This window comes from Pelobates fuscus, chromosome 2, assembly GCF_036172605.1.
Source record: "Pelobates fuscus isolate aPelFus1 chromosome 2, aPelFus1.pri, whole genome shotgun sequence".
Lineage (NCBI taxonomy): Eukaryota > Metazoa > Chordata > Amphibia > Anura > Pelobatidae > Pelobates > Pelobates fuscus.
The window spans coordinates 142,557-168,457 of record NC_086318.1 but is presented as its reverse complement, the minus strand read 5'-3'; the positions used below and the strand labels follow the sequence as shown (position 1 = coordinate 168,457).

The window sequence follows — 25,901 nt, the reverse complement described above, 5'->3', positions numbered from 1 at the left end:
CTTCATCCGCATATGGAGTTATACGCCCCTCGGCCCAACACATAGCTAACGCCTCACATCAACCTCTCTAGGTTACGAGTTAGGGCCTCACCCAGCATGGCCTCGTGTATTGACTCTTTTTACAGTCCCCGAGAGGCCAACATTCTTGCCACACCTTTCAGTGGCCCCTGCCCACTAGTCCAAATCACATGAAGTCAAACCATTGATATCCACTCTACTTGCCTCCATACATAACATCAACGATGGACTACAGAGACTGGAATCTCCACAGGCACTGATGCACATCCCAGCCACAGGACTCCCAAATCCCTCTCATGGTTATGTTATCCTTTGAAATCCCTCCCCTAGCACATCGGTTTACATTATTACTCCCTCATACTTTGTGTCCCTGACCATACGCAAAGACATCTGGAAAGGTTAATTTAGTCTCCTTACTGATGTACTCTAAGACATCGTGGGAGGCAAAGTCTTACTACTACGATGATCTGTACGTCATTCTATACACCAGAATCCCAGACTCAATCAGAAACTCACTATCCCAGAATTCATCCTAGCCTTCAGACTTTTGTGACGTAAGTGGCTCTACTTCTCCTCACCATAGAGAAGGTTTGCATCGACAACCTGGAGTTTTACCTCTAAGCACACCCTTTCCGTCACTCAGTCGACTTCTACATCAAGGTTTCCACACACCAGTTCCACACAGGTATGGTCACACTCCTGTCCGGTATTCACGAGTGTCAGAACCTTCTTTCTGCATTAATAGACCCCGCAACACAATCACATTGCTTAAGAAGGTATTCAACCATATTAATTACCCACCCCTAGCCTCAACTCATTGATTTCCTCTAAGGAATTCTCCCAGCACTATGCCAAAGGGGTTGACCAGAGCTTGGGTGGGCAAGACAGACATTTTCTATGCCTCCAAGCTTCTACCTTCAGCCATCCCAAGGGCATGTTCATGGCATTTTATGGAGGGATTGTCATGAATTTCCCACACGTGTAACTTTTAGAGCAAAGAGTAACCCCAAGCTGTTTGTCTTATTTGCTAACACACTATGTTGACTAACACTCAATATTAGCAAATGTCCTGAAGTCACCAGTTATCTTAGATAACTTTCTCACGATAGAACGCCCTCACTCCGCTCTGGTTAGTATTCACCAGACGATGGCACTTTTCCTCACTATGGGTTCCACTTTCACAAACTGACCTTCTTAGGCATTCATCTTGACACTAATATGCTACAGAACATGTCCACCTACAGAGAAGGTACAGCGCATCGGAGTCCTGGGAACCTTTCCTTCTGAAGAACAAGCGGGGAGGGGGGGGGGGGGAATGGATCTACAGTCCTACTGGGCACATTGAGGTTGTAAGCAGACCTACACATATGGCTCAGGTTCATACCACATTGGATTGGGGGCCAGGTTATTCCCGCCATTTCTCATCATTTCCCAGTTACATGGACCAATGCGTCCGCACACACTGATTTTACAGCCAATTTGGTGACTTTTGGTTCTGAGATGCCTGGCCAGTTGAGACTCTAAAAATAAAAAAAATAAAAAACTTTCCATTCCTCGTCAACATTTCTTTGGAATCTGCCCCATAGTGGCCGCCTACAAGGCCTGGGGAGGTATGAGTGGATAGGGGAACCTGTCAAGTGCTTTTCTGACAATAAAGCAGCTGGCTATACCCACATTCCATGGCTTAATATTGCACTAACTCGCCTCATGGCATTTGGCAGATTTCTGTATTGAGCTGCCCTCTCTGATTATTACAACAAGTTTACCACCGATTACCATAAAACCGATATTCGTTTTTGCCCACACAGTTTATAAAATCTCTCTTAACACTACAAAACTTACCTGGCTGGCTACACCATGTCTTAAGTGCCCATCCTAGTACCAAACAGTTCACATCCTCTTACCATATGTAATACGTAGGGACAATCCTACGGACAATAAGGTGCCGGTCAAAATGTCAGACCTTTACAGGTTATCACTCACAGGACCAAATCTCAATATGCCCCTATTTAACTGCAGGGCAAACCACTCACTACAGCTAAATTCATAATGTACCTCAGAACCCTCTTAACTAGGCAGGGACTCAACCTCAATGCCTTTTCGGGACATTCCTCCAGAATCAGGGCAGCATCAGCTGCTTCCAGACAAATGTCCCTGCTCACACCATAAACATTAGGACACTGGAAATCCACAGTATAATACTAGATACATACCACAACCAGAGCTAGAGTTGAGTAGGACAAGCCTTTATGAATCTTGCAACGTAAAGATGTGTAATAAGGTGTAACGGATCCCCTGGCACCCCGACTGGGTACCTCCGTTGAAAGATGCTCCTAGCGCTTCCAGAGGACTCCAAGCACTCCACCAGACACCATAAGCACCGCAGGCTGCAGCTATCTCCCTTCAGAACGAAGCAGGAACAAGCTCTTACAAGAGCTCAGTGATTATAGCAAGGGAATATGCCTAGCATAGCAATCCCTTGTAGCAGATTCCCCCAATAAGAGACAGGACTCAAGTTGAGGGTAAAAATAGAACTCTCTGGCTGCTAGCTTGCAGCCCTTTTTATTAGGTGCTCCCATGAAGGGGAGGGACACACACAGTAACGTACATTAACCAATCACACAATAGTTACATCCCACACATAGCCCTCCCCTCTACCTGTAAACTAATTATCTGTACACACAGGAAAATACAATTATCCTAGGTAGGGAAAATACAGTTTTTACACAACATTCATAACTCCCAAAATATACTTCACATTCGCATAAAAATACATATACACAATCAATCCATTCGGGGGAACAACATACTCAAAAATCATACGAATTGGACCAGGGGTTCAAAAGTTAGTACAAATGTGCATATGACCTTCTGGAAGCATGGTTTTTAGAAGCTCAAACTAGTTCCCCAGAATCCTCTATCCTGGAGACAATGGAGAAGCTGATTTAATTATATCCAGGGACAAACACAGCCTCCATTAAGCACATGTTACCAGCAACCACCAAAAGACATAAAAATACATAACTCCTGTTATACTAAACAGAACCCCCACATTCAACCCATCCCCAGATGGCTTGGATCTGAGCGCTCAACATATCCAAACAGCGTTTAGATGCCACAAACACAGTTCAAACGCCATGGGGTTTAAGTTTCGTATGGGCTGATGAGAGGGCCCATAATCCTGGGGCAGCCCAATAACCCACAGTATGCCCAAATACCGTGCATAAAGGGCCAAATCGCCCAGGGACCGTAGTCACAGGGTAAGAGGCGGGCAAGCAGCCCCCTCCAAACCACAGTGGCGAAGTGGCTTTCGCTACATATCTTCCCATTCGGGGGTAGACTAACCAGGTACCTGACCTTCTGCCGGTCAGTACCTAGATTAGTCGGGCAGCCCACCCATAAAACAAAATTAGCAGAGTAGCCCACCCACAAAACAAATTTAGCAGTGTAGCCCCCCCACAATAAAGAATTCACAGAATGGCCCACCCACGGTACATACTTCACAGAGGGTCTAACCCACAAAACAAATTTAGCAGTGTAGCCCCCCCACAATAAAGAATTCACAGAATAGCCCCCCAACAATAAGTCATACTGGCCTGTAGGTCCCAAGTTGTGGGGTGAAACTGTGGCACCCTCGGCCTTGCTGGGCAAATGGCTGTGAGTACTTGGGGGCCAGATGCCCGATGTGCTCTGCTCCGGGGTCAGAGCTGGGGTAGTCTCAGGGTAAGGAAAAAAGGAAGGACAGAGGCCAGCGGCGCTCTGCCCAGTTGCCAGCTCTTCCGCTGAGGCAGCCTGTAGAAAGTCAGGCTCAGGGGAAGGAAACAAGGGAGGACAGAGGCCAGCGGCGCTCTGCCCAGTTGCCAGCTCTTCTGCTGGGGGGTCAGGGAACAAAGGAGTTGACTGGGGAGGAGAAATATCACTTACCTCCCCCTGGTACTCCGGCTGCTGCTGGGGGGGGAGGTCGATGCTCTCCACTTTCTGTAACTCCAGCTCTAGTTGGGGATCTGGGCCGGTTTCCCAGCATCCCTGTAGGGCCGGTGGAGAGATCTCGGTCCCATCTCCACCTGCCTGCAGGGGGTCCTCCCAGGACCAGTCTATGAGGTCCTCTACCTCGGGTACCTCTGGTTGCTGTTGGGGAGGGAGACCGGTTGTCTCTTCCTCCAATAACACATTCTGCCGCTGGGGAGTGAGACCGACTGTCTCCCCTCCCTGTAAAACATACTGCCGCTGGGGATCTGGGCCGGGTGCCCAGCATCCCTGTAGGGCCGGTAGAGAGACCTCGGTCCCATCTCCACCGGCCACCTCGGTTTCTTCCTCGTCCCACTCTACCTGTGGCTGGAGTTTCTCCCAACGTGCCCACTGGCCTTCCCTCAATGCCCTGTGTTGTAGGTTCCGGGTCACCATGTCCCACACGAACCGCACGTATTTCTCCTCTGGATTGGGTCCGTAAAACTTCAGGCGCAACCCTACCATCGTGCCAAACTCTAGTACCGAGTAGCTATACGCCATGCTTGCTGTAGCCACTGCTGGTTCCATTATGTTGCTGAAGATAGGGACGCTGCACAACTCCACACGTTACCGGTGTCTCTGAGCTGCTTCTCCTCGCACTAGGACGCCATCCCACCGCTTGCCACCAATGTAACGGATCCCCTGGCACCCCGACTGGGTACCTCCGTTGAAAGATGCTCCTAGCGCTTCCAGAGGACTCCAAGCACTCCACCAGACACCATAAGCACCGCAGGCTGCAGCTATCTCCCTTCAGAACGAAGCAGGAACAAGCTCTTACAAGAGCTCAGTGATTATAGCAAGGGAATATGCCTAGCATAGCAATCCCTTGTAGCAGATTCCCCCAATAAGAGACAGGACTCAAGTTGAGGGTAAAAATAGAACTCTCTGGCTGCTAGCTTGCAGCCCTTTTTATTAGGTGCTCCCATGAAGGGGAGGGACACACACAGTAACGTACATTAACCAATCACACAATAGTTACATCCCACACATAGCCCTCCCCTCTACCTGTAAACTAATTATCTGTACACACAGGAAAATACAATTATCCTAGGTAGGGAAAATACAGTTTTTACACAACATTCATAACTCCCAAAATATACATCACATTCGCATAAAAATACATATACACAATCAATCCATTCGGGGGAACAACATACTCAAAAATCATACGAATTGGACCAGGGGTTCAAAAGTTAGTACAAATGTGCATATGACCTTCTGGAAGCATGGTTTTTAGAAGCTCAAACTAGTTCCCCAGAATCCTCTATCCTGGAGACAATGGAGAAGCTGATTTAATTATATCCAGGGACAAACACAGCCTCCATTAAGCACATGTTACCAGCAACCACCAAAAGACATAAAAATACATAACTCCTGTTATACTAAACAGAACCCCCACATTCAACCCATCCCCAGATGGCTTGGATCTGAGCGCTCAACATATCCAAACAGCGTTTAGATGCCACAAACACAGTTCAAACGCCATGGGGTTTAAGTTTCGTATGGGCTGATGAGAGGGCCCATAATCCTGGGGCAGCCCAATAACCCACAGTATGCCCAAATACCGTGCATAAAGGGCCAAATCGCCCAGGGACCGTAGTCACAGGGTAAGAGGCGGGCAAGCAGCCCCCTCCAAACCACAGTGGCGAAGTGGCTTTCGCTACATAAGGTATCTTATTAAACTTTTTGCCCTCTTTTATTACAGGCCTACCCGATACGTCGGTTTCGGCACACCACAACCGACTTGCTCATATATCTAACTTATCATGTATACGGCTTTTGTCCCCGACTACAAATTGGAAGGGGTTGACCAGAGCTTGGGTGGGCAAGACAGTGAAGTTGTGGGAGGGGTTACCCGGCTATTTAAACTCAGGCCCCCTACACCACAGGGCTGATGCTGCCTGGTTCATCCCTCCCACCTCTCCCCTTATACATATTACTATTACAGGTGAGCCCTCTTTTATTACAGGCCTACCCGATACGTCGGTTTCGGCACACCACAACCGACTTGCTCATATATCTAACTTATCATGTATACGGCTTTTGTCCCCGACTACAACTGATGGTAACTGTAAAACATCCGATGATAACTGACGGTAACTGTAAAACATACAGTGATAACTGACAGTAACTGTAAAACATCCAGTGATAACTGCCAGTAATTGTAAAATACCCAGTGATAACTGATGGTAACTGTAAAACATCCAGTGATAACTGTCGGTAACTGTAAAACATCTGGCGATAACTGATGGTAACTGTAAAACATCCAGTGATAACTGTTGGTAACTGTAAATCACCTGGTGATAACTGTCCGTAACGGTAAAACATCCGGTGATAACTGATGGTAACTTTGATGGTAACTGTAAAACATCCAGTGATAACTGACGGTAATTTTAAAACACCTGGTGATAACTGCCGGTAATTGTAAAACATCTGGTGATAACTGTCCGTAACGGTAAAACATCCGGTGATAACTGATGGTAACTGTAAAACATCCGGTGATAACTGACGGTAATTGTAAAACATCCGGTGATAACCGTCGGTGGTTGTAAAAGAGCCGGTGATTACTCCAGGATTATGTGATTCTGTCACTAATATAATGACAATGTACATTGCTGCTACCACAACTAAAAGAGAAGATTTGTTAATAAGAGCGATTGAAAATACATAAACAGCCAGAAACTAATGACCGTCACCACCAGAGCGTGAACATGCTCCAAGTTCTTGGTGCTGGCAGCAATGTTCTTTCAATTCAGGAAATTCTCACCAAAGAGCAATTACCGCAATCAGAAAAACTTAGAATGGAATGAAAATAGAAGATATCGCTGGAGAACAAGTATCTTTGTCGTGCAGATTTATATAATATTGGGAGCAAGGCATGCCCACCATAACAAACAGCAGTGATAAGAATTGTAGCACTGGGCATCAAAATAGAGAGAAGGGAGAGACCCAAATAACCCCAAAAACTAAATAAATCTGTTTCACGTCACTAATGGACAATTTGTCTACTATTTAGCATTACAAAATAGTTCTTCATTATTGGATTAAGAGTAGTTTATGTGTAATTTTAATCACTGAAATACATCTTCCACCCATCATTTTGAGAATTTTGTTAGTGTTTAGATTGATGTCGTAGTAGCATGAAATGTACAGATAAGCAGAGGTATCCATCTTTAGTTTTAATCAGCCATCTTGTGCATTGTGGGTGTGTTAGCAATGTCAGTGCGCATTGTTTACAACACTTAATGTCTCTTGGTGCCGTTTCTGTTTTCTGCTCTTTTCAGCAGCTGACAAATTTCCGATTTATGGAGATGTATGCGAGACTCCAATAAATCCTTCGGAGAGACATCACGGAGCGGACAGCGACATGTTCAGATATTCTGAAAAAGGTGAGAAGATGGTGCCCAGAGATTAATTTTTACTGGGGGTATCTAGAAATGATGAGTTAACATGTGGCCAAACATTGTAAGTGGAAAAACCTGGAGACCTTCACGTTATTTATCCAGATTTTTTTTAATGAAGAAGAGGGAGCTGTGAGACAGAGAGAGGTGGGAGACTGAGCTGTGACACAGTTGGAGACTGAGCTGTGACACAGAGAGAGGTGGGAGACTGAGCTGTGAGAGAGAGCTGGGAGACTGAGTTACGAGAGAGAGCCCAGAGAGAGCTAGGAGACTGAATTGTGAGACAGAGCCTCGAGAGAGCTGGGAGACTACCGCATCTGTACAGAGCGAATCCCTCTTCCCCATCAGTATAGAGCGAGTCCCTCTTCCCCATCAGTATAGAGCGAGTCCCTCTTCCCCATCAGTACAGAGCGAATTCCTCTATAAATAAACAATACGACAAGTAATCGGCAGGAAGACAGAGATATAAATAAACAATACGACAAGTCATAGTCAGGAAGACAGAGATATAAATAAACAATACGACAAGTCATAGTCAGGAAGACCGAGATATAAATAAACATTATGAAAGGGTCATAGTCAGGAAAACAGAGATATAAATAAACAATACGACAAGTCATAGTCAGGAAGACAGAGATATTAATTATACGACAAGTCATAGTCAGGAAGACAGAGATATAAATAAACAATACGACAAGTCATAGTCAGGAATATAAAGATATTAATAAACATTACAACAAGTCATAGTAAGGAAGACAGAGATATAAATAAACGATACGATAAGTCATAGTCAGGAAGACAGAGCTATCAATAAACAATACGACAAGTAATAGGAAGAAAGAGATATAAATAAACAATACGACAAGTCATAGTCAGGAAGACAGAGCTATCAATAAACAATACGACAAGTAATAGGAAGAAAGAGATATAAATAAACAATACGACAAGTCATAGTCAGGAAGACAGAGCTATCAATAAACAATACGACAAGTAATAGGAAGAAAGAGATATAAATAAACAATACGACAAGTCATAGTCAGGAAGACAGAGATATAAATAAACAATACGACATGTAATAGGAAGAAAGAGATATAAATAAACAATACGACATGTCATAGTCATGAAAACGGAGATATAAATAAACGAGACGACAAGCCATAGTCAGGAATATAGAGATATAAATAAACAATACGACAAGTAATCGGCAGGAAGACAGAGATATAAATAAACAATGCGACAAGTCATAGTCAGGAAGACAGAAATATAAATTAAGAAAATACAACAAGTCATAGTCAGGAAGACAGATATAAATAAACAATACGACAAGTCATAGTCAGGAAGACAGAGATAAAAAAAAATATGACAAGTCATAGTCAGGAAGACAGAGATATAAATAAACAATACGACAAGTCATAGTCAGGAAGACAGAGATATAAATAAACAATACGACAAGTCATAGTCAGGAAGACAGAGATATAAATAAACAATATAGAGATATAAATAAACAATACGACAAGTCATAGTCAGGAAGACAGAGAAATAAACAATACGACAAGTCATAGTCAGGAAGACAGAGATATAAATAAACAATACGACAAGTCATATTCAGGCAGACAGAGATATAAATAAACAATACGACAAGTCATAGTCAGGAAGACAGAGATATAAATAAACAATACGACAAGTCATATTCAGGCAGACAGAGATATAAATAAACAATACGACAAGTCATATTCAGGCAGACAGATATATAAATAAACAATACAACAAGTCATAGTCAGGAAGACAGATATATAAATAAACAATATAGAGATATAAATAAACAATACAACAAGTCATAGTTAGGAAGACAGAGACATTTTTTTTTTTTTTTCTCTCTCACTTCTCTCTTCCCCTCTCTCGGCCTCCTATCTCTCGCTTTGAAGAAAGGGAGGAGAGCAGAGCAAAAACAATACTTCATAGAGCAGAGGGAAGTGAGTGAGAGATGGGAAGATAGAGGAAGGGAGAAAAATGAAAAGCTCTAAAGTTGGTTCCTCCAAGCTCGAGAATCAGCCTCCCCTGCTGTAACCTGGAAAAGGTTAATAGTGGATACCAAGATCCACTCAGTAAAGTGTTTTTTGACTCTCTTTAGAGTCTTTGGAATGAATGGAAATACACTCCAAGTTATGAAGATACTTGTAGGTATTTCAGTTATGTATTGTAATGTCAATTTTTTGTATTGTTTACGAGAGCTCATTAGAATATTCAAAGGAAAAATTTCTTTAGAAAATGGTTAAAATAATTACGTTAAATATTCAAGGTCTAAATATTCCCCAAAAAAGACAAGCTTTTCAAGAATACTTAAAAAAGGAACAGGTCCACATTGCTATGATACAAGAAACACACTGGCGTAAACAGGATGAAAAAAGATGGAATAGTAGATCTTTTCCCCTAAAAGTCTGTTCATCTAGAGAGGAGGGAAAAAAAGGAGGAGTAGCAATATTCTTTGCAAAAGATTTAAAAATAAATATAAAATATATGGAAACAGACTTGGAGGGGAGATTTATTATTTTAGTAGCTACAATAGAGGACGAACTTTTTACTTTAATTAATGTATATTTGCCTAATAAAAACCCCATAAGCTTATTGAGAAAAATATTGTACAAGGCTGAGAAAGTAGCAGTGGGACTAAAGATATACGCAGGAGACTTTAATAGTATACAAGACCCTTTATTAGACAAGTTTTCTGAAAAAAATAATAATATTTGGGACAAACAAGTACTGAAAAATGCAAGGAATTTTAACAACCTGATGAAAAAAGAAGGTCTATTCGACATATGGAGGCTCAATAACCCCACAGAGAAAGAGTTTACATTTTATTCCTGGCCACATGATTCATATTCTCGAATAGATCTTGTTTTCGGAGATTTGAAACTGATAGAAAGAACATATAAAATAGAAAACAAAACAGTAATATGGTCAGACCACAATAGTGTATGTTTAGAATTAAATAGTAATAGACTTAAAGGTAGTAAGAATATAACTTGGAGGTTAGACGAATCAATACTAGATGACAAGGAATATAAAGATCATATAGACAAAATGACCATTTGCTATTTTGAAGAAAACAACAATGGACAAGTGGAGAATGACACCCTATGGTGTACATTTAAAGCAGTAATAAGGGGACATTGCATAATGCTTAACAAACTAAAGCAAAAAGAAAAAGGAGTAAGTGTACAAAATCTATATATTGATCTATATAATTTAAATAAAATAAACAATGTAAATCCAAGTAAGGAGAATCAGCTAAAAATAAATAAGATCAAATCTGAGATTCAGGAAAAAACTTACGAAAAAATAAGAATAAATATGCATAAACTTAAAATTAAATATTACCATAAAGCTAATAGAGCCGATAAAATTATGTCGAATATGCTGAAAAAAAAAATATATCTAATAAGGTTGATAAAATAATAACAAACGACACTATCTCCCTCCTACCAGATCAGATAGGGAAAGCATTTAATCAGTACTATGCAAATCTATATAGTCAATCAACATTCACCTCTTCAGAAAAAATAAAAAAATATATTAAATCAGCAAAACTGAATAAGATAACAGAAATACAAGTAAAAAAATGTAAATAAAGAAATTACGGAAGAAGAAATTAACATAACAATAGATAGATTAGAAACCTATAAAACGCCAGGCCCAGATGGATTTGGAAACAAATTCTATAAAGTAATGAAAACACAATTAACAGGCCATTTAAAAAATACTTTCAATACTGCAGCTAAAAAGGGCAGTTTCCCAGAAGAAATGCTTAAAGCAAATATTTTACCTATACTGAAACCAGGCAAGGACCCAACAAAAGTTCAGAGTTATCGACCAATATCATTGATTAATGTAGATGTTAAGATATTTTCTTCTATTTTAGCTAAAAGATTAAAAGAAGTAATTAACCAAATAATCCATCCTGACCAAACAGGGTTTGTCCCTGATAGAATGTCAAATAACAACATTAGACGTCTGATAGATGCATTAGACATATCAAAGTGTAAAAAAAGTCCCATGCTGATCCTGTCTTTAGATGCTGAGAAAGCCTTTGACAGGGTCAGCTGGGACTTTATGAAGTTTTCTTTAGAAGAAATAGGCATTCAGGGATGGTTGTTTAACGCAATTCTGGCGCTATATAAAGATCCAATGGCTAGAACAATAGGCCCCGGCATATGTGCAGATTGGTTCAAACTAAACAATGGAACCAGGCAAGGTTGCCCATTGTCTCCCTTATTGTTTATAATAACTATAGAGGTTCTAGCCAATAGAATCAGAAATAATGAAAACATTAAGGGATTTACAGCAAGACAGAAAGAATTGAAAATTTCTCTTTACGCAGACGATACTATTCTTTTTTTAAACAACCCTGCAACATCAATAGTAAATGTAATGACTGAAATCGAAATGTACAGTTCAGTATCCAACTACAAATTAAATAAAACAAAATCAATAGCTATATATAACAATATGCCAAGCCAAGAAATAGATTTTTATCAAAAAACTTTTAATTTTACCAGAGCTAAAACGTTTCCATACTTAGGAATTAAAATATGCAAAAATCCCAAAAATATTATGCAAATAAACTTTATGGACCTTCTAAAAGAAACAAATAAAAATCTGAAAGAATGGAGAAAAATAGAGGTATCTTGGGGTGGAAGAATAAATATTCTGAAATCATATGTCTTGCCAAAATGGATTTATATCTTTAGAATGCTCCCCTTGAGCATCCCGAATGAATGGCTGACAATGATTAATACCTCCTTTTCCAATTTTGTATGGCAAGGGAAAAAACCCAGAATTAAAAATGGAGTACTATCAAAAGGACTAAAGAAGGGAGGTCTGGGATATCCAAACATAAGAAAATATTATGAAGCAGGGATCATAATGCATGCTATGACTACTCCGATAGCTCAAAATAAAGAGGAAATATGGTGGTGGTCAGAACTAGAATCCAGCCATTTAAGTGACTCCCAAAATTTAGTCTGGAAAAATAAAAAATGCAATTTTTTTAGATCATACATTCTAGGCCAGATTATTCCAGTTTGGCAAAAAGTAAGGAAGAAAATTGACATAACCAACAAAATATTCGATTTCCAAAGAATAGATATAATAGAAGCAAATATAGAGAATATCTCCTTAAAAGCATGGAAGGAAAAGGGAATAAATACAATAAAAGAATTGATTAAGGATGGCAAAATCAAACCCTATAAAATACTGATAGAAGAGTTTAAGTTTTCCACCAAAGAAGTATACACCTATCTTAGAGTTAAACATTTTTTGGAGAAAGTAGAGATAGTAAAAGATGGTAAGCTGTATGATATTTTAAAACCAATTCTACATCAGAACAAAATAAAGCAGCTGTTCTCTAGATGTGTGAGAATGTTTTGATTCAATGGAGGACTTAGTCCTTCCTAATGCTATTAAAAAACTGAATAGGGAACTAAAAATAAATATAGAAGTAAATGAATGGTTATCTATCATACAGAAAATTAATAAAAATGTGCACTCCTTTATACTGACAGAAACACACTTTAAGTTAACTCATCAATGGTATATGACGCCAACTAAAATAGCTAAATTTGACACATCTAAAGACGAAAACTGTTGGAGGTGTAGAGAGGAAAAAGGTGACTACATTCATATGTGGTGGTCTTGTAAACTAGTGATTGTGGTATGGCAGTGGGCTCAACTTATCATCTATACACTTTGCGGTGTTAAAATATCTCTAAAACCAGAAACAATGCTACTACACTATCAATGGCCAAAATTAAATAAAATAAACCAATTTTTAATTATTCAATGTTTAATAGCATGTAAAATAATAATAGCAAGAAACTGGAAGGGAAATACTGTCTTCAATATCAAATTGATAATAATTCAGTTGATTTATCAAATCAAAATGGAGAAGGACCACTGCAGGGCCCTGGATAATAATTTGAGACTATGGGCAACTTGGGAAAAAAAATTACTACAAATGTAAAGGCAATATGATTACCATTTGAAAAAAAAGTAAAAGAAATTGGAAATATGTTGAGCTCTCGAGAGGGGGGGGGGGGTGAATGTTCTTGTTGTTTTGTCTACATGTTTGAATATGTGTATATATTGTGTATAAAATGTTTTTATATACTTTTCTTCTGTAAAAAAAAAATCTAAATTTAATAATAAAAAGAGAATTGAAAAAAAAAAAAAGGAAGACAGAGACATAAATAAACAATACGACAAGTCATAGTCAGGAAGACAGAGATATAAATAAACAATACAAGAAGTCATAGTTAGGAAGACAGAGATATAAATAAACAATACAAGAAGTCATAGTTAGTAAGACAGAGATATAAATAAACAATACAACAAGCTATAGTCAGGAAGACAGAGATATAAATAAACAATACAACAAGTCATAGTCAGGAAGACAGATATATAAATAAACAATACAACAAGTCATAGTTAGGAAGACAGAGATATAAATAAACAATACGACAAGTCATATTCAGGAAGACAGAGATATAAATAAACAATACGACAAGTCATATTCAGGAAGACAGAGATATAAATAAACAATACGACAAGTCATAGTCAGGAAGACAGAGATATAAATAAACAATACAAGAAGTCATAGTTAGGAAGACAGAGATATAAATAAACAATACGACAAGTCATATTCAGGAAGACAGAGATATAAATAAACAATACGACAAGTCATAGTCAGGAAGACAGAGATATAAATAAACAATACAAGAAGTCATAGTTAGGAAGACAGAGATATAAATAAACAATACAAGAAGTCATAGTTAGTAAGACAGATATAAATAAACAATACAACAAGCTATAGTCAGGAAGACAGAGATATAAATAAACAATACGACAAGTCATAGTCAGGAAGACAGAGATATAAATAAACAATACAAGAAGTCATAGTTAGGAAGACCGAGATATAAATAAACAATACAAGAAGTCATAGTTAGTAAGACAGATATAAATAAACAATACAACAAGCTATAGTCAGGAAGACAGAGATATAAATAAACAATACAACAAGTCATAGTTAGGAAGACAGAGACATAAACAAACAATACGACAAGTCATATTCAGGAAGACAGAGATATAAATAAACAATACGACAAGTCATAGTCAGGAAGACAGAGATATAAATAAGCAATATGACAAGTCATAGTCAGAAAGACAGAGATATAAATAAACAATACGACAAGTCATATTCAGGAAGACAGAGATATAAATAAACAATACGACAAGTCATATTCAGGAAGACAGAGATATAAATAAACAATACAACAAGTCATAGTCAGGAAGACAGAGATATAAATAAACAATACAAGAAGTCATAGTTAGGAAGACAGAGATATAAATAAACAATACAACAAGCTATAGTCAGGAAGACCGAGATATAAATAAACAATATGACAAGTCATAGTCAGGAAGATTGAGAAATAAATAAACAATACGACAAGTCGTATTCAGGAAGACAGAGATATAAATAAACAATACGACAAGTCATAGTCAGGAAGACAGAGACATAAATAAACAATACGACAAGTCATAGTCAGGAAGACAGAGATATAAATAAACAATACAAGAAGTCATAGTTAGGAAGACAGAGATATAAATAAACAATACGACAAGTCATAGTCAGGAAGACAGAGATATAAATAAACAATACGACAAGTCATAGTCAGGAAGACAGAGATATAAATAAACAATACAAGAAGTCATAGTTAGGAAGACAGAGATATAAATAAACAATACGACAAGTCATAGTCAGGAAGACAGAGATATAAATAAGCAATACTATAAGTCATATTCAGGAAGACAGAGATATAAATAAACAATACGACAAGTCATAGTCAGGAAAAAAGAGATATAAATATGACAAGCTGTATAAGGAAGACACACTAGTCAGCTGGATTGAAATATAAATGAATGATAAGACAAGTCGTAGTAGGGTTCAAATAAATGATAAGAGATCCCAGATACAGGCGCAAGCTATAAAATAAGCTTCAGGCAGCTGTTATTCATTTCTGAAACCTACTGATCTTTAGTTCAGTCTAGCAGTTTTTTGATTGGGTTACTAAAATTATAGATCAGGGTGGTGCAGTAGACATTGCTTACCTAGATTTCAGTAAGGCTTTTGACACTGTTGCACATAGAAGGCTTATCAATAAACTACAATCTTTGAGTTTGGATTCCAATATTGCTGAATGGGTAAGGCAGTGGCTGAGTGACAGGCAACAGAGGGTTGTAGTCAATGGAGTATATTTGAAGCTTGGGCTTGTTACCAGTGGGGTACCTCAGGGATCTGTACTTGGACCCATTCTCTTTATTATTTTTATTAGTGATATTGCAGAAGGTCTTGATGGTAAGGTATGTCATTTTGCTGATGATACTAAGATATGTAACAGGGTTGATGTTCCAGGAGGGATAAGCCAAATGGCTAATGATTTAGGTAAACTAGGAAAATCGTTGTGGCAACTGACATTTAATGTGGATAAGTGCAAGATAATGCATCTTGGACGTAAAAACCCAAGGGCAGAGTACAGAATATTTGATAGAGTCCTAACCTCAACATCTGAGGAAAGGGATTTAGGAGTGATTATTTCTGATGACTTAAAGGTAGGCAGACAATGTAATAGAGCAGCAGGAAATGCTAGCAGAATTCTTGGTTGTATAGGGAGAGGTATTAGCAGTAGAAAGAGGGAAGTGCTCATGCCATTGTACAGAACACTGGTGAGATCTCACTTGGAGTACTGTACACAGTACTGGAGACCGTATCTTCAGAAGGATATTGATACCTTAGAGAGAGTTCAGAGAAGGGCTACTAAACTGGTTCATGGATTGCAGGATAAAACTTACCAGGAAAGGTTAAAGGATCTTAACATGTATAGCTTGGAGGAAAGACGAGTCAGGGGGGATATGATAGAAACATTTAAATACATAAAGGGAATCAACACAGTAAAGGAGGAGACTATATTTAAAAGAAGAAAAACTACCACAACAAGAGGACATAGTCTTAACCCCTTAGCGACCGAGGACGGTTCAGGACCGCCATCGGCATTTGTGCATTGCCGACCGATGACAGTCCTGAACCGTCCTAACGGTGCAATGTACTTACCCGATCGCCGTCGTTCCCCCGGCGGCGATCGGCGTTGCTCCCGGTGTAGGGAGACTGCCTGCAGCCCAGACAGTCTCCCCATGGCGAATTAGGACCCCTGGGGCCATGTGATCGCTCAACAGGGCGACCACATGGTCACAATAGGTATCCATGTGTCTGCCTGCAGGGGGACTGTGTGTGCTGACAGGCAGTCTCCCTGCTAGTGTAAAATCATAAAAAAAAAATAAAGTTAATGTTAATAATAAAAAAATTTTATTATATATGTGTGTATATATATGATATATAGACATATATTATATTATATAATATATGTCTATATATCATATATATAATATCATACTAAGTGTATTTTTATATTAATATGTACATATATTAATATGAAAATACACTTATAATTAAATTACACACGTATATATATATAATAACTATATATATTGTATATATTATTATAAAATACAAATAATAAGTAAATTAAAAAAATTAAAAATAATAAAAATTTTAAAAAAATTACATATCTATGACATTTTATTCTAACTGTATTTTGATATTAAAATATATATATTTATATCAAAATACACTTAGAATGAAATTGTATATATATCTATGTATATATAAATAAATAAAAATAATACGAACTATACATATGTCCATATACAAAATTATATAAATATACACGTGGACTTCAAATATATAAATATGCAATATATTTAAATTCTACTTGCATATTTTTGTAATATTTTTACATAATTAAGTAATTTTATTAATTGCAATTTGAGGGACCTGCCTGCCAGCCCAGGCCGAAAGTCCAGAGAATTTAATTTGCTATCACTGTATTTTACCCTGTAACGTTCTATGACACCCTAAAACCTGTACATGGGCGGTACCGTCTTACTCGGGAGACTTCACTGAACACAAATATTAGTGATTCAAAACAGTAAAACCTATCACAGCGATGATATTGTCAGTGAAAGTGACTTTGTTTCGCATTTTTCACACACAAACAGCACTTTTACTGATGATATAAGTTTTGAAACACTAATATTTGTGTTCAAGAAAGTCTCCCAAGTATAACAGTACCCCCCATGTACAGATTTTATAGTTTTTTTGAAAGTTACAGGGTCAAATATATGGGTCAAATATTTTTACATTGAAAATGGCCAGGTTGGTTACGTTGCCTTTGAGAGCGTATGGTACCATTTGCAAAAGAAGACAACAAAAGGTATTGCAAATGGGGTATGTCCAGTCTTTTTTAGTAGCCACTTAGTCACAAACACTTGCCAAAATTAGTGTTCAATTTAGTTTTTTAGTTTTTTCACACAGAAAACAAATATGAACGCTAACTTTGGCCAGTGTTTGCGACTAGGTGGCTACTAAAAAAGACTGGACATACCCTATATTGAATACCCTGGGTTGTCTACTTTAAAAAAAAATATGTACATGTGGGGTGTTATTCAGAGACTTTTGACAGATAATAGTGTTACAATGTCACTATTGATAAATTTTAAAAAAATATATGTTTTGAAATCGCAATATCCTACTTGTACCTATAACCCTATAACTTGCAAAAAAAAGCAAAAAAGCGTGTAAACACTGGGTATTTTAAAACTCAGGACCAAATTTGTAATCTATTTAGCAGTTTTTTTTATTCGCTTTGGTAGATGAGTAAAAGATTTTTCAAGTAAAAGTAAAAAAAACGTATTTTTTTAAAAATTTTTCATCATATTTGTTTGTTTTTTAAAATTAAATTACATGAGATTATATAAATAATGGTATGTAAAGAAAGCCTTTTTTGTCCTGAAAAAAACAATATATAATTTGTATAGGAACAGTAAATGAGAGAGCGGAAAATTACAGCTAAACACAAACACCACAAAAGTGTAAAAAGAGGCCTGGTCGCAAATGTACAACATCGCAAAAACTGTCCAGTCCTTAAGGGGTTAAATTAGAGGGGCAAAGGTTTAAAATAACATCAGGAAGTATTACTTTACTGAGAGGGTAGTGGATGCATGGAATAGCCTTCCAGCTGAAGTGGTATAGGTTAACACAGTAAAGGAGTTTAAGCATGCGTGGGATAGGCATAAGGCTATCCTAACTATAAGATAATGCCAGGGACTAATGAAAGTATTTAGAAAATTGGGCAGACTAGATGGGCCGAATGGTTCTTATCTGCTGTCACATTCTACGTTTCTACCCTCTGAGCTGTCCGAAAGAGTGTAAAGAACTTTATAACAGTTCTTGTTTTCTCTTGAAATTTATCATATAAGACAAAGGGGACACACTGGAGGGGCAGCAACAGCGTATAGGAGGGGCAGTTTGGGTCAGGAGCAGTAAGAAAGAAGCAGATCCTGTGCCTGAGTGCATTGTTTGCAGCAGTAAGAAGGAACAGAGCTTGGTGCTGAACAAGTAAGAAGGAAGCAGAGCTTGGTCCAGGGACAGACATATGGAGGCAGGGCTTGGTTTGGAGCAGTAAGAAGGAAGCAGGGCTTGGTTCTGGAGCAACAGAAAGAAGGAAGCAGAGATTAGTTCTGGAGCAGAGCAAGCTGTAAGGTTTGATTCTTGTGCAGTAAGAAGAAAGTAAGCCTTGGTTCTAGAGCAGTTAGAAGAAAGCAGGGATTTGTTCTGGAGTAGTAAGGAGGAAGCAATGCATTTTTCTGGAGCAGTAAGAAGGAAGCAATGCATTTTTCTGGAGCAGTAAGGAGGAAGCAAGGCTTGGTTTTGGAGCAGTAAGAAGGAAGCAAGGCATTTTTCTGGAGCAGTAAGGAGGAAGCAAGGCTTGGTTCTGTAGCAGTAAGGAGGAAGCAGGGCTTGGTTTTGGAGCAGTAAGAAGGAAGCAAGGCATTTTTCTGGAGCAGTAAGGAGGAAGCAGGGCTTGGTTTTGGAGCAGTAAGAAGGAAGCAAGGCATTTTTCTGGAGCAGTAAGGAGGAAGCAAGGCTTGGTTCTGTAGCAGTAAGGAGGAAGCAGGGCTTGGTTCTGGAGCAGTGAGCAAGCTGTAAGTTTTAACTCTGGTGCAGTAAAACAACAGCAATAGTTAGTTCGGGAGCAGTAAGAAGGAATCAGGGCTTTGTTCTAGAGCAGACACCAAGCTGTTAGGCTTGACTCTGGAGTGGTAAGAAGAAAGTAGAGGTTAGTTCTTGAGAAGTAAAAGAAAGCAGGGCTTTGTTCTGGAGAAATAAGAAGGAAGCAGAGCTTGGCTCTGTAGCAGTGAGAAGAACGACTTGATTCTGGAGCAGTAAGAAGGAAGTAGAGCTTTGTTCTAGGACAGAAGTAGGACTTTGTTCTGGTGCAGTAAAAAGAAAGCAGGGCTTAGGTCTGGAGCAAGGTTTCACTCTGGTGGAGTAAGAATAATGCAGGACTAGATTCTGGAGCAGTAAGAAGGAAGCAGGGCTAAATTCTGGAGTAAACATAAATAAAAAAGGATATACCCACAATAAATGTATGATGAGCTAGAAAAATTACAGGAAGGAGCATGTAAATAGGGAGCTGTGTCAGGCTCTGTAGTAGTAGCTGTATGGGTGCCTCTTCAGGCTAACGACCCAATGTCCAAGCAGGAATACCGGAGAGGAGGTATAGAAAAAATATCCTTTATTAATCTTACACAAATTATAGGATAAAAGGAAGATACACACTGACACAACACCGCTCAAAATGGAATAGGGTACACAGCTTGAGCGAATCATCCGATTGTGAGGATACATAAACCCATCAGCGAGGAGGATTATTCAGCACTCAAGAAGGCTACGTGAGAGCCGAAACGTGTTTGTTTTATTACTTGGGACTTGCTTATGGGACACACTATGTGGTCATTTTTTGTTTGTATTGGCTATGTTATATTGTCTTTGGGCAGTGTGTTTACCTCTATAGCCTTCTTTTTATTTCTGTTTACCGTTATAGCCCGGCAGTTCCATTTTATCCTGTAATTTGTGTAAGATTAATAAAGGATATTTTTTCTATTACAAAAAGATAAGTCCTGCGCTCACTCCCATCACTCCTGAGCGGCAGCAGCGACCACAGTACACATCAGCCCCAATACATACAGTAAAAAACCAAATAAAAAGTTACCTGCGCTCTCTCCTAAATCCCTATGTATATATAAACAAATGGAGGTCATTTAGTTACCGCCCATCCCATGTGTTCCATATTAAGGGTTAATAAGTAAATAGGGGTGTGTGATGGACCCTCCGTCAATCAATGCTCCTAGTACTTACTAAGGACCATCAGCACCGCCCCAGACACCATAAGCACTGCACCGCCACAGCTTGGTTGGGGTCTCGCCGTCTCCTACCCACCATGGACCGACAAGGCTCCAGGTTCCAGTGGGTGAACCTCTCTTTCCCCAGAGAGTGAAGCAGGAACAGGAACAAGCTCTTAAAAGAGCTTAGTGATTGTAATCCCTTGGGAGTATAGTGATATAGCAATATAGTGATATAGATGCAGCCTTTCCCCCCACACATGAGACGAGGCTCTATGTTGAGGGTAAAACAGGAACTCAGCAGATCTGAGGGTTTATTGAACAGCTTGGTCTTTTTATACAGTTTTCCCCACAAGGTTACCACCCAGGTGAACCTTGTGGGGCACAGGGACACAGGAACAACAAGCCAATTGATAGCCCCGATCTGGGTGAACAACATATCCAAAAATCACCCAGATTGGTTCTATTTTTTTTTTTCCCCACCGTGCACATGGTCCCATTCCCAAAATAGTTCCATACACTCAACGACAAAACACTGCTGGACAATTTAAGATGGCCGCCGCCACATGTTTGAATCTGTTCCAGTTAAAAGTCCAAGGGGCAGAAACAGTACCCACAACCAACAATAGCTGGACCTGGTGAATTTGGTAGCCTGTCACAGTGGCGAGGTTACTTTCGTCGCAGGGTGTATATAAAAAAAATACCCTTCTCTGTCTCATTAGAGATATCTTTGCCTGAAGATCAAGGAAGCAAGGTAAAGGGTCAGCGTAGGACCTGCCTAGGGGGGGTCTGCCTTGACGTTGGCAGGCGGACATTCCCTCCAATGGCCATTGGAGAAACTAAATTACCTCCATTTGTTTAAATATTCATAGGGATTTAGGAGAGAGTGCAAGTAACTTTTTCTTTGTTTTTTACTGGATATTTTTTCTATACCTCCTGCTAGACAATGGGTCGTTAGCCTGTAGAGGCACCCATACAGCTACTTCTACAGAGCCTGACACAGCTCCCTATTTACATGCTCCTTCCTGTAATTTTTCTAGCTCATCATACATTTATTGTGAGTACATCTTACCTTTTTATATATGTTTACTATTCTAAAGTGAAAAGGGAGTACACCTTGTTATACCTATCTACTACTTATCACCCTTTTTAAAGTGCCTACACCAAGCATGTCAAACTCAAGGCTAGCAAGGGCCAAATAAACAAGGTTTAAGTTTATGTGGGCCGCAAAAAAACAAAAAACGTAACTTTTCATGGATACGTAGGTTTATTTTGAAAAGTACTGTATAAAAAAACCCTCACCCCCTCTACTAAACCTCAGCCCTCCCTCGTGTACTAAACCCCCTCATCTACTAAATCCCTAAATCCCAATCCCCCTCGTCTACTAAATCCCAGCTCCCACCCCGTCTACTATATCCTAGTCCCCCCCCCGTCTACTAAATCCCAGTCCCCCCTCCTCATCTACTAAATCCCAGCCCCCACCCCGTCTATTAAATCCCAGTCCCTCCTCGTCTACTAAAGCCCATTCCCCCCCCGTCTACTAAATCCCCGTCCCCCCCTCCTCTACTAAATCCCATTCCCCCCCTCGTCTACTAAATCCCATTCCCCCCCTTGTCTACTAAATTCCAGTCCCCCCCTCGTCTACTGAATCCCATCCCCCCCCCCCCTCTACCAAATCCCAGCCCCCACCCCGTCTACTAAATCCCAGTCCCCCCTCGTCTACTAAATCCCAGTCCCCCATGTCTACTAAATCCCATCCCCCCCCCCTCGTCTACTAAATCCCATTTCCCCCCCCCCCCCCCCCCCATCTACTAAATCCCAGCCACGCCCTCGGCTACTAAATCCCAGCCACCCCCTTACTAACTTAGCAGACACTGATAGTATATTGTGTTGCAGGTCTTTATTGTCAACACAATCCAAATCTTCTAAAAAGAAGACAAAAACAATCCATTTGTTGATAGGATTATAAGTAGAGAGTTTTGATCCATGTCCATGATTATGTATTACCATCTGTTGGTGTCTTCCTAGGGCTCTTAGTTAGTGGTAACATAATTTCCAATACAGAACATCAAGAGTAGCTTAGATATTTGCAAAGATGCTGTCAATACACTGCTATGTATTTGTTTTCTCAAAATAGTGTTTTCTTTTCTTAAGAGATTGCACCTCTTTATGGAATGAAAGATAGTGCATCTGAAGCTGTGGCAAATGATGTCTTATACAGACCTCCCAGACGGCGCAACCGCAGGACAAAATGTGACCCGGTGAAAATGCCCCGGATATTTTCAACAGATGTTCCAGTGTCTAGCAGAGCATTTGGGAACCTGCCTATCAGTCATCAACATCACAATCTACTGAAGTCTGGTGTACACCTTGCCAGGTCGGAATTTGTGGACAGCCTAGAACCTTCACTAACACACAACTTAAGCTCTTATATCTGTATTGAGTGTGGACAAAGCTTCTCATATGAGATTGCTTATGTAGAACATCTAAAATTACACAACCCTGGAAGCCTGGAAGCAGACAGCATGGTTCCTGCAGGGAACCAGAGCTGTGGTTCTAACACTGAAGTGCATAGTTTAAGCCAGAAGAGAACAGGACGAGAATTCATGTGCACAGAGTGTGGGAAAACCTTTATTGGGAAGTCTAATCTTATTGTCCATCAGAGAACTCACACAGGGGAAAAGCCCTATGGGTGCATTTTCTGTGGGAAGCATTTTGGGAGAAGCTCTGTTCTAAGAAAGCATGAGAGGATCCACACAGGAGAGAAACCCTATGCCTGTCTTTATTGTGGAAAACAATTCAGTCAAAATTCAGGTTTGAAGAACCATGAGCGAATTCACACAGGCGAGAAACCATATGCATGTATCGAGTGTGGAAGGCGCTTCAGTCAGAGTGCTGACCTTATGGTTCACTACAGGACCCACACAGGAGAAAAGCCTTTTATCTGCATTGAGTGTGGGAACAGCTTCATCCGCAGCTCAGACCTTGTTATACACCAAAGAACTCACTCTGGGGTTAAACCTTTCACCTGTTCCGAGTGTGGAAAGAGCTTCAGCCAGAGGTCCCAGATCATACGACACAGGAGAACCCACACAGGGGAGCGGCCCTTTAGCTGCCAAGTCTGTTGTAAAAGCTTCATCCTCAGCTCAGAGCTGAAGAAACATCATAGGGTTCACACAGGCGAGAAGCCTTATAAGTGCAAGGAGTGTGGGAAATCATTCCGCCATTGCTCCAACATGAGCCGCCACCAAAAGATGCACATGGATGGCGAAGTCCTTGCTATATGACATTACAACCAAATATTGCAGTGTCCATTCATTTCACGTTTAGTTTGACTTAATATTTTCATTCTAGATATCTAGAACTATGTCCCCTGGTCTTTTTTTCAGTAATTTTTAATCCCTGAATTATAGTTTGGTTGTGGTTTACTTGGCCCTGAATTCTGCTTGCGTGATCTTCTCCCTGCTTGCAGTATGTCACATGGACGATGCACATTGCAATACTAATAGATGGAGCATTAAACAACGCTTTCAATGGAAATAAATACCTTCATGTATAGAATATTTGATGATACACTGTCTCCTTCTCTGGGAGACCTGCCCTATCTTTGCCATAGAGGATGCAACAAATTTTCTTCATTCAAAAATATTCTTTGCGTTTTATGTTGTTTGTCCTCAGAATTTGCCTTTTGTATTATTATTATTTCACTGAAAATAAACCGTAAATATTTTATTTTGGAAACACATCATATATACATAGGAAATCACATAGAAATAAGAGGCTTGCACTCAAAGCATGTGTGAAATGAAAATGGGTAGTGAAAGAAGCCCAGATATTCTATATTATATGCATTGATATACAATGTTTAGTGGATAATATTTATACCTTTTACATGGCTCAGGGTCCCCGATTATACCAGAATTAATTTGATTCATGTAGTATTTGTCACACTAGTGAAAGAAACTCTGTTCACTTCAAACAGAAATTATGTTTGTTAATGAGAAAAGCATTGAGCAGTGGGAACTTTGACAATAGAATCTTGTGATAGGTGCATAGGTCAGGCAGGCGTAAGGAGAAAGGGATCTTATTAGCTTTGAGAGCACAAGCTGTTTAGACCTCCATGGTTCGGCTACTGAAAGGCTATGCACATGACCTCTATGGGGCACCATATTGGGAAATCATACGGCAATGTGGGTGAAACTTCTCAGCTTCCTTCTTATCTAATACAATAGAACAGACGCCAACCTGTGACCTCTTGTATTAGATAAGAAGGAAGCTGAGAAGTTTCACCCACATTGCCGTATGATTTCCCAGAGAGGAATCAGCTGTCCTTTCACACCAGAATTAAAAGGATTGCCTGTTGAGTGATGGAAGAGGACAGGATGATCGAGGAAGGTCAGAGGGTGTCAGCATAGACTGTCGCAAACATGACCTCCCCAGGCAGTCATGTGCTTCAGTGGGTGATAAGGTTAAAAACCACGATTTATCACCACTAGACACAAAATAAAGATTTTTAAAAATCCCATTTAACAGTACACACATTTCAACATAGCAAGCTACCACTACCAGAACAAAAAATGGGGAGCCCTAGGTTCCTACAACCGAATTAGATTAAAAACCCACAAAACATAATTTAGCAAAAATGTCTATGAAACACAGTATTATTATGTAAGTCTTTTCTGTAAAGTGATTCTTATACTAGACAAAAATAAAACATTTATTATGAGCAAAAAGGATTTACAGCGTGTATGAATATATATATATATTACAAACAAATGGACAGACATGGAGTAAGTAAAAGAAAACCGTAATAAACACTGGACTTGAAAAGTAATTGAACTCTTGTGTACTTGAGTATCTCCGCTATGTCAGCTCCCTCCATTGTTATCACATGAATTTTATACCTTTTGAATCCTGTCGCAGTTTTCGCCAAAAGTGAATGTCATCCGCTTTAGGTGGATTTAATATAGTTTGGATACTTTCGTCATCTTTGCAGAGAGAGAGTACAGTTCTTAAGGAGAGCAAAAAACAAGTCGCAAGAGAATGCGGAGTACGGACAACAGCTCAATTAACCTGCCCTACGGTGGATCCCCGCTCAGTTCGCAAGAGAGTGCTGAGGAC

General features: G+C 39.5%; 1 protein-coding gene across 2 annotated transcripts in view; it reads left to right on the top strand.

The window, feature by feature from the left end:
- Positions 1-25,513, top strand: part of LOC134586342 (oocyte zinc finger protein XlCOF6.1-like) — a 95,724-nt gene extending 70,211 nt beyond the window's left edge. The window contains exons 5-6 of one of the 2 annotated variants that reach the window (XM_063441810.1): positions 7,311-7,415; positions 22,935-25,513. In XM_063441810.1, coding sequence (XP_063297880.1) covers positions 7,311-7,415; positions 22,935-24,067 — 1,238 coding nt within the window. In that variant the 3' untranslated portion in view covers positions 24,068-25,513. The remainder of the gene's footprint in view (positions 1-7,310; positions 7,416-22,934) is intronic. The other variant, XM_063441811.1, reaches the window with a different exon arrangement.
- The last annotated feature ends 388 nt before the right edge of the window (positions 25,514-25,901 follow it).